The sequence below is a fragment of the Sphaeroforma arctica genome (genome assembly GCF_001186125.1).
Source record: "Sphaeroforma arctica JP610 unplaced genomic scaffold supercont1.450, whole genome shotgun sequence".
Lineage (NCBI taxonomy): Eukaryota > Ichthyosporea > Ichthyophonida > Sphaeroforma > Sphaeroforma arctica.
Window position 1 is genome coordinate 24,362 of NW_014040108.1, and position 9,701 is coordinate 34,062.

General features: G+C 39.6%; 2 protein-coding genes across 3 annotated transcripts in view; one reads left to right on the top strand and one right to left on the bottom strand.

The window, feature by feature from the left end:
- SARC_06351 overlaps nt 1-4,054 on the top strand; it is a 5,012-nt gene extending 958 nt beyond the window's left edge. Inside the window, exons 2-6 of one of the 2 annotated variants that reach the window (XM_014299743.1) lie at nt 286-496; nt 1,228-1,346; nt 1,737-1,837; nt 2,574-2,737; nt 3,502-4,054. In XM_014299743.1, the coding sequence (XP_014155218.1) occupies nt 306-496; nt 1,228-1,346; nt 1,737-1,837; nt 2,574-2,737; nt 3,502-3,787 (861 nt within the window). In that variant the 5' untranslated portion in view covers nt 286-305 and the 3' untranslated portion in view covers nt 3,788-4,054. The remainder of the gene's footprint in view (nt 1-285; nt 497-1,227; nt 1,347-1,736; nt 1,838-2,573; nt 2,738-3,501) is intronic. The other variant, XM_014299742.1, reaches the window with a different exon arrangement.
- Nucleotides 4,055-4,267: 213 nt separating this feature from the next.
- On the bottom strand, nt 4,268-5,852 carry SARC_06352 (hypothetical protein). The gene has a single exon (XM_014299744.1). It carries the CDS (start codon nt 5,799-5,801, stop codon nt 4,956-4,958), a length of 846 nt encoding a protein of 281 aa, XP_014155219.1. The 5' UTR covers nt 5,802-5,852; the 3' UTR covers nt 4,268-4,955.
- Between the last annotated feature and the right edge of the window lie 3,849 nt (nt 5,853-9,701).

The window sequence follows — 9,701 nt, forward strand, 5'->3', positions numbered from 1 at the left end:
GTGTGTGTGTGTGTGTGTGTGTGTATGTATATATATATATGTCTGTGTCTGTGTCTGTGTCTGTGTCTGTGTCTATGTATATATGTATATAGATATATATATACATGTGTGTCTGTGTCTGTGTCTGTGTCTGTGTGTGTCTGTGGCTGTGTATGTATATGTATATGTATATATATATATATATGCATGTATATATGTCTATATATATATATATGTGTGTGTGTGTGTGTATTTATATATAAGACTCATTGAAGAGTTATTGTATTCCGTTTGTGTCCTTCACAGTGTCGTGAGCAACACGTACGATGGGGGCAAGAGAGAGGGCGAATGCCAAGAAAAAAAAGAAACAAATTGCGAAGAAACAGATTCTTAAAGTCCGGAAACACGAGAAATTACCAGCACAAAGTATCGGTCAACTACCAATACTTGATAAAGACGAGCACTTCTCGAAATCGAGGAGGCGGGGAGATTGTCCGGACGTAGTTGCGGCGCAAAAGTATGTTTGCACAAGTGTGTATGCTTTTTAAAGTAGAGAATCGTTCGATGCTATTGCTTGTGTTTATCATTGACTCAAAATTGCCATCAAACCGCAAGATATTGGTATGTCGCATCTGTTCCGCGAATCTGCTCGTATATGTTATGAAAGGTGTAGAGGTACATCTTTTTTGAATCATTGTTTGCTCCTTATGTCGCATGCAGCAATTGTTCTCACCTAATCTTTTCGGTATGTATCCAATAGTGTGATTTGATTTTCAAAGGTAGTCAAATGCGAGTATATGGGGGATGCGTAGACAGAGTCATGCTACAATGCGGCTGCACTCTGAGTAGTTTAGTGACAGCTCTAATTGTCGTATCTATCTTTGTAGCTGTATTGGTTTTGCAAATTTGTTCGTCCTGAGTTTTGGATGACATAGACCGCTGTTGGTGCATTGGGATGAGTTTGTTGCCCCATTTTTGTGTGTGCGGAATCGGTAGTCGCACTTTAGAGCAGTATAAACTGTGTGGAGAATTTTTTTTTGGAATTAACATAACGTTGTATGTGTTGTTAATTTTGTCAATATATATCTTGAATCTAGTATTGTGACGTACAAGTGCGCTACGGGATACAGAAATTCTAAATACTATATAGTAGTCCTTTCTATGAGCACGAGGATTACGCTGCGTTCTTTTAAGTATCCCCATTCGTCCAAGTAGACGTTATTTAAAATCTTGCACCTTTGAATTAAGCAGGAAGAAGTTATCAAATAATGAAGACAATGTGTGCACATACGGAGCGAACCAGAAAATACTCGTCGTAGGCGACGGTGATTTTGGGTTTAGCGCCGGATTAGTATCGCACTGCAAGGGTATGTTGTACATTGATATATAAACGTAATCTCTACAAGTTGGTTACATAGATATCATAGTGATACGCGGTGAAGTGTCGTTGTCGCCCAGCCTAGCACAGCCTAGCACAATGTCTGATTTAAATCCTTGTTGTCCCAGAAAGTGCCATACACTCTAAATAAAAAGAAAGTCTGCATTGTTCCATGAAAGCCTCAAAGTACGTCGTTTCGTTTTTAAAGATGTTTTTGCAGCGATAAATCGCTCTGATGTATCTTGATAAAGGGGAGTAATGCATGTACAAATCAGGGTAGGACTGGAAGCGTGCATTCCAATAGTCGAAACGGCATTTACCAGATACTTCGATTGTCTTCAATTCAATCAAACTCACAAGTAGCTATCCCGATTCGTAGGTAAGGGATCGAATATAGTAGCCACAAGTTATGATAAAGCGAAAGAACTGACGGAAAAGTATGGCGAGAGAGCAACACGGCACATCCAAGCTATTGAATCGGTAGGCAACGGTCACATGTGATCACCCATAGAGTGTTTACGCGTGCACAAATATATATTCACGCACAAGAATGCATCGTTTACCCATGCGCAAATAAATGTATTTGTATGTATATATTCATGGAGATGGATTCACGTTTGCTCTCCGTATGTTACTATGTGATATTGCATGGAACATGGAAACATGCAAGTTTTACCCACTCTTGTCCATTTTGGAGTATATATTTATTATTTTCTCCTCGCAGTCGCCAACGGTTTGGGATTGTTTTGCGTGAGAATTGGATCACATAAGGAGTTTACCTCTTTATTCCTTGTCAGGTGTGTGTGTAGTATATGCATCTAGCTACAAAGATGTACGAGGTTGCGTATATCAACTGGCGTACGAAACCATCATTTCTAGTAGTTCGCAATCCCATATACAAGGTTAATGTTTATCTCTTAGGAAATTCATCGTTGGTACGGTTCTCGCTCGCCGTGCACTTTCCTCTGCGCTCTACGTGTGTTCTGAATCGTTGCACACTGCTTGTATCTGGGATGAACTTGTGAATTTGCGTGATTTTTTCGTTTGGAGCCTGGATTTTTATTCAATTTTATGGATTTTAAGCGCGCTTTGACTGCGGTAAATGAAATAGACCGGTTGACGCGTTATCTGCGCACTTATGAATATATACGGGTACCAAAGTTCTTTCTAATTTGATCCGACATTACATGTACGTCTGCATTCTGATTGGACCTAGAAAGGAGGAGCTGTAGCCCATGGTGTTGATGCGACAGAGCTGAAGCAAACGCTACCAAAGAAATTATCACAGAAAAAGTTCGACTGTGTTGTTTTCAACTTCCCACACACGGGCAAGCAGCGTGTGCATCTCAACAGGAAGTTGCTCCTCGATTTCTTCATAAGGTACATATCCCTTCTAAAGGCGTATACATTGAATTTGTTCGACTCGCCCGCAGAATATATTGTTGTAGGCGTCGGTCATAAATAATCCCAGTTGCGCTATCTTCTTACTATTAATCAGTACTCTTTTAAGCCAGCGGTTGCAAATATGTATCAAGATTTTTGGTATTTTCGTTGTTGACGATTGCATGTGAAAACTACGATTGTGGGTTTATGCACAGAAACAGAATTGGCCGTGGTCAGCCCGGTCATAATTGTCAAATCTTTGTCGATGTTGTCAGCTACGCTCTCAGATGCCTGATCAGCGTTTTTACACAATTAATAAGATAATGGTCGATTTCCCTCATACTAGACATCTGTTTACACATTCCCGTATTTGCATAATTTATCCAGCACATCCGCGGTCAGTAGTCCGTGTCCGTTTCCATCATGTAGGAATGTAGTGATAGAAGTCGACACACAAACAAACAGCTGAGATTCGTGATTATTTTGCGCATGTGAGATACGAGATATGATTTTCCCGGTACACGCAATAAACGCACAGAAATATATTTTGATAGGCTATAACATAACTAGTGAACTAGTTGTCAGCACAAAGAACATGATTGTATAAATATATATTGCATGTGCACGTATTTAACATTAGTTTCTATTTATTGTAGGCGCATAACAGCCAGGATATACTCATTGCCAGCAAAAGTTCACAATATACCTATTCTCACACGCCCCAAATCATAATGTGTATCTGCCTTGAATACCAATTACAGCGCGAAACAAATGGTCCAACCAGGGGGTGAAATCAGGTGCACGCTCAAGAATAAGCCCCCGTATTCGGGGTGGGAAATACGAAAGCAAGCAGATGTGGCCGGGAATCTTGGACCAGCTGTGGAAAAACGATTTGATTTCTCTCTGTTTAAAGGATATAGGCACATGACGACGGAACCGGATGCAAAGAAGTTCGATGCGTTTGAGAAGCATTGTGTAACATACTGCTTTGTAGTGAGCAATAACGAACCGATAATCTCAGATATAGATGTTAGCTTATTCGTTTGATATCAAATAGAAGGTAATATTTGATGGCATCTACAATCGACGAATTTGAATGAAATAGACGAGAATAAGACGCATATATACAAGAGATGGTAAATGATTGTTTGTACGGATATTCTCGAGGTCGCGTTTAGGTAATTTTCATAGTCCATGTCAATGAAGCGGCGCTATCAATATCAAGTTGGATGTCCAGACCTTTGATTTTTTCGCCTTATAATTAAGCACGTTATTCGTGATTAGCCAAACGCATTATCACATCTACAATGCCGTTGTAAACATTATGCAACTCTATGTATGGCGTTGCGTTCAATGTCAAATTTTCTGCTCGATCTGATGTTTTCAATAGCGTTGTCATAAGCAGTAGCACATCCATGTTCTATAAACAGCGTACTCCTACTGCGAATAGTTTCCTACTCCACCTAGTACATTGGTAAACATTGGTAAAACATGCATCTCACCGATGGACTAGGTAAAACATGCATCTCACCAATCAACAAATTATGTACTGGTATATCCGCTACCTCTGTCGTTAGTTCGTGTATCTGGCATTTTATGTACTGATCTTTCGTGGCAAACAAGCTGGCTCACTTTCCATGGGTCTCTACTCCATAGTTTATATTAAAATTTATACGTAATCAGGCTAGTTTTACAGAATGTATAATGCACCAGCGACTTCTTTCCGTTATTTAGATACAGCCCTTCATCAGCTCCACTTATATAGATTCGTATGAAAATGCTCTCTTATGAATATATCGACGTACAGTACTATTCCGATTTGAGATCGACCCAGCCTACCGTACCCCGTAGACTGCCTTTGAAATCATGATATACAAGCTTTTTAAATAGCCTACCACCAAACGCAAATGATTTACTGATTGGTCTCATTTTGCTGCAAGTACCAATCCAAAAAGCGCAGTCATCTGCTTCCGATCAATCTCGCTCCCTAAACTCACTGGTGTATTCACTAGCTGAACTAACCCGAAATAATGCAGTTCTGCCTAACAGCCACATAGTGCATACATTCGTTTAGCAGTGCCGTTACTAAATCCTATTCGCGGTTGACCAATATGAATATGAAGAGGTTTCGCAATCCTCCCACACACCTTTCCCCCAACCTACTAACTCTCCTCCCCGTACCTGGTCACGTGCGCAATGTCTCTCATGGCACTGCTCATTTTGACTTCAGAAGACCACTTATCGACGGCGGCAACCTCGATGGCGGTGGAATAGTATCCCGGAAGTCTAGCCCACTTTGCTTCTCAATCGTGTGCGGTTTTTTAATACTCTGTAACAAGTTGAAAACATATTGCTCGTGCTCATCAGCATACAATTGTGATTGTTGTGATTGTCGTGAGATCTGCTGACCTAGCAAGGGTGTCCCCGATCTCTCAGGTGTATTTATGGTCATATGATTCTGCGACATGTTTGTGCTCGAGTCTAATGTTCCTGTTGTACTAGATGTACAGGAAGACATAAGACTAGATCCCCCCGATTGACTTGATATATCTGCAGAACTGCTACCCCTGACGCCTAATCTGTTCCGACCGTATGTTAGTAATTGAAGTGAAATTGTGCGTGCTGGCTTTCCATTGATGTCTGCAATGGAACCTTCCGGGGTGGTATCCATCCTTATGCTGTGACTCATAGTCTGGCGCAACTTCACAGCGTCGCCACGCATAGCGCTTGTACCGTTGTTGTATAGCTGAATTCCATAGTCGTTCTCTTTTCCCCTGTGTAAACGCCACAGTCTAAGAAAAATTTCTGAATCTATCACCGCCTCAGGATACTTCTCGAGATCCTTAGCAGTCTTTTTGGTCAATTGTATTGCACAATTAACGTCTTTCACATAGATACATTGAACAGGTTGACTGTGATCTTCGGGGATTCGAATTTCGCGCGTGGCAGTCTTGCCCTTGAATTGTATATATGCGGTGCAAGTTTTCTTGTAAAGGCCTTCGGATGTTGAGGCGAATATGGGTACCTGCACGTACATGTAGCGCTTTTTTCTCTCCCACATATTTATAGTCTACCCACGGATAAACAGATAAAGTTGAATAAATAAATATCGATCTTGTGAACTGGCGCAGGAGTTTGCTTCTCAGCTAAATATATATGGCAATTGTTTCCCATTTTCAACCTCTGTCGAGTCTCCGAGTCTTGAGCCTCAACTCGACTCTCGGAGTTTCGATATTTATCTGATAGCATACCAATGTACCACTGCCGCTCGTGCGGCTGTATATTCAAGCCGATATTCGTTTAATATTTTTGTATAATTTAGAGGGCTGAAAAAAAAATCATGATATCTTTTTGTTTTTTGTTTTTCAGAAGGCTATGGTTTTTTTCAAATCCAACAAAACAAAAAATAGTGGACTTTTGGTTTTAAAAACAAGCAAACAAATAGCAAAACAATTACATTTTGTGACTTTTGCCTGCATACTCCCTGGACTCCAGTACTCCACTGGAGGCTGGCGGCGGGGCCTGGCGCCCTGGCCACTGGGAGGCTGTCAGGCTAGTAGGGGCTGGTTTTAGACTTTTAGACTTTTATCTCAGAGAGTGAGAGAGAACTGGGCGATTTGTATTTTTTTATCCATAAAAAATTAATACAAATGCAAAATCGTATTGAAAAATTCAAATTGGGACGGGACTTGGACAATTGGGAGGTGTCTAATTTTAAATAAAGAAACAGGGGTTGTTTTTTCTCTCTCTTCTCTTGTGACTACATATTGTATAATGTTGTTTTTTATTTAAACAAAAACAACAAAACACTACGTAAATATTTACTGTAAAAAAAAATTAGAACGTACACTCGGACGAAGTACAGTAAATACATAGAAGTTTTACTTCATATTTGTTTTTTAAAAAAAGAAGAATAAAAAAAGTAATAATATCTCTTCTATTTAAATATATACAGGCTCTACTCTCTCTCTCTCTAGTCTAAGCTCATAACGTTATGGGGGTATGGGATAGAAGTTGAGCGTAAACGCATATTTATACAATTTTAAAACGTAGGGCCTACCTAAGTTCTTTTATAGGACTGGTTTGTCACTTAAATATTTAGACCCTCAAATTACACCTATGAGCTTAAAAAAGACCGTATATAAAATAAAAGTTGAACGTAACCGTATATTAAATCGATTTATAAAAGTTTATCGGAAATCGGCTTGAGGTTAGTTTCTACTACATAGTAGTAGAGCGAGAGTGAGTCAGAGACTACTACAGGGACAGAAGAAAAAAAACATTTCAAAAATTAGTCACTCTCTCGTTCCAGACTCCAGAGTCTAGACTCCAGAGACATGAGACGAAGTCTACTCACTACTCTCTACGGCCTAAATACGCTCTCGTACACACACACACTACACAGACTATACACAGGCCACAGGCCACAGGGTGTAGAGTATTTTTTTTTTGTATTTTAGTATTTTGTAAGAAACTGGCGTCGCTGGGTCTGCAGTCTGCAGTCTGCACTCTGCACTCTGCACTCTGCACTCTGCACTCTGCACTCTGCACCGACTCGCCAAAATACGCCAAACCAAAACAAACTGCTGTAGAGACTAGAGTGTAGACTGTAGAGTTGTAGACCCATGCCACCGGGGCCCCGTGTATCTCAATATTTTATTATTACAAAATATCTCTGGTATTTCGGACTGCAGTAAAAACAGTATATTTATTTTGTAAAAAAACAATTGGTTATTATTGAGCGGTCTTTTTTTTAGTTATTTTAAAAAACAATACAGTGGGTCCTCGCAACTTCAGAAACAAATGACATCTATCGAAAGAACATATTCAGAGGCCATCTGATTGGCCAATAGGTTTTCAGTCGATCCGACCATATGTTTGGTGCCTCCTGGTGTCCCAGAGTCCCAGACTCCCACATTAATATGTAACACGTATACCATATTTTTCATATGTAAAGGATTCGTGCGATCTTATCAACGTCTAACTTTTTATACTTGCGTTCAGTTGCGCTAGTCGTGGTTGTAGGCTTGTAGCTTTGTGTATATCAAAAGCTGTGCGCGTGTATTTGTGACATTCTGTCTTTTGAAGTACTGTTGAGTGCTTTTGTAATAAGGAAACGAAACGTATGTGTTGTTACAATATGCCCGCGTGCCTATAAAGTATACGATAGAAATAAGACTGCGTTTGATTGATATCAAGCGTATGGTATTGTTTCCATACCAATTGAAATAACCTTTATCTGTAGTGGACATCAAGGTATAATCTGCCGCCAAAGAAAAGGGACATATATCGAAGCGGTCAAGTAAAAGGTGGACAGGTTGCGAAATGCGAAGACCGCTGAACTGTATTCGCTTCTTGGTAGATAGACTCAAGATTGTCGTAGAGTGTACTGTAGAGTGTAGAATGTAGACTGGATTTATTTGAAATCAATGCAAATGAATAGTGTCGCCAGTCAGTTCGTCAATCGTCACTGTCACGCGTGTGTATATAGAGTTCAGACTGTGGCCTTACAGAGCTATTGTTTTAACATAAAGAACCATCTAATATACTAAGTGGAGAGTAATTTACACCTTAAAACTACTGAGGGTTTTATATGTATGTACAAATTGTACATCCACGAGTTTTATGTATTCACGCGTTAGTTTTGAGTATATGTCATGTAATGAACTTTTTTGTCACCTCATGACACCTGTCATTCTATAGTTCTCCTTTGTATACTGAACTGTAGCTGTATCTGAGAAGGTTAATGACAGTGCTGATCGTTACAAGCCGTAAGGCCGTGAGTCCGTGACATGTGGGTTCGTGAGGCGTAGGGGGTGGAGGTGGGGGCGGTTTGTGGCGGGAAATATATTTCTATAGCAAGGGTTGTTTTGTTTGTTTTCTAAAATATTAGCTAAATACAAAAACAGGGTTCGTAGCAGCTATGTACATTATGGTTTTTTTTCGTTTAGCATTTTTTTAGTAAAACAATTGTTTTTTCTTTGGTTTTGTTTTGAATTTTGTTTTTAAAACAAAACAGAGATATAATACACATAGTCACTCACATACAAATGCACATTTTTTAAAAATGCACAGGCGGACAGGCCAGAGAGGCCACAGCCCGAACCGGCACAGAAGGTATTTTTTGCATACTAGCTAATAAATACCCGTATGTTTTTTGCAACTGTTTAGTTTCGCGGCTGCAGCCTGCAGGCCGTAGCACGTTGGGCCTCAGCGTCAAAGCTGACCTCTGGCATCTGGTCACTGGTGGGCGTTCTGAGCGACTGAGCCACTGCCTGTCCTCTGGCCTTCTCTCCCTCTATCTAAATTTTCAAATTACTCTCTCATTCTCTCTCTCACATAAATATAAAGAGAGAGAGTGGCCGCCCGAGTATACAGTTATGATCTTATTTGTCTATATAGTATTTCCACCGAGGGTCTATAGAGAAATCTTGAAGCCACCACTGCAAGAGCAACCTAAAATTATTAAACTGCGACCTACAATTCGAGCAGCCTACATTGGCGACCATTGTAAGAGCCACCTACAGTCGCCGACTACACCCACTACAGACACTATCCGTGAAAATTATGGCATGACACTACACACCATTACTATAGTAATTTCTATAGAAAAACACATGCGTACAATATTTACATTATTTGTACGTAAAGGAAATTGAGCGTTATATCGAGTTTGTATAGAGCTGTACTGGGCGATTGTATAGCTAATAGACATAAAAGTGAGGCCGGAAGATCATGTCAGTCAAAGTGGAGCGTAAGTCACAGTACCATCCAGATACATAAATACATACACACATACATACATGCGTATATATATATATAAGTATACATACAAATATATTTATAAAAATACATACATATATAAATACATACATACAAACATACATGTGTATATATATACTATATATATATATATATATATATATATATATATATATATATATATATATATATATATATA

What these genes read in the sequence shown, in the direction of transcription:
- SARC_06352 (XM_014299744.1), bottom strand. Translation starts at nt 5,801, where the DNA reads ATGTGGGAGAGAAAAAAGCGCTACATGTACGTGCAGGTACCCATATTC.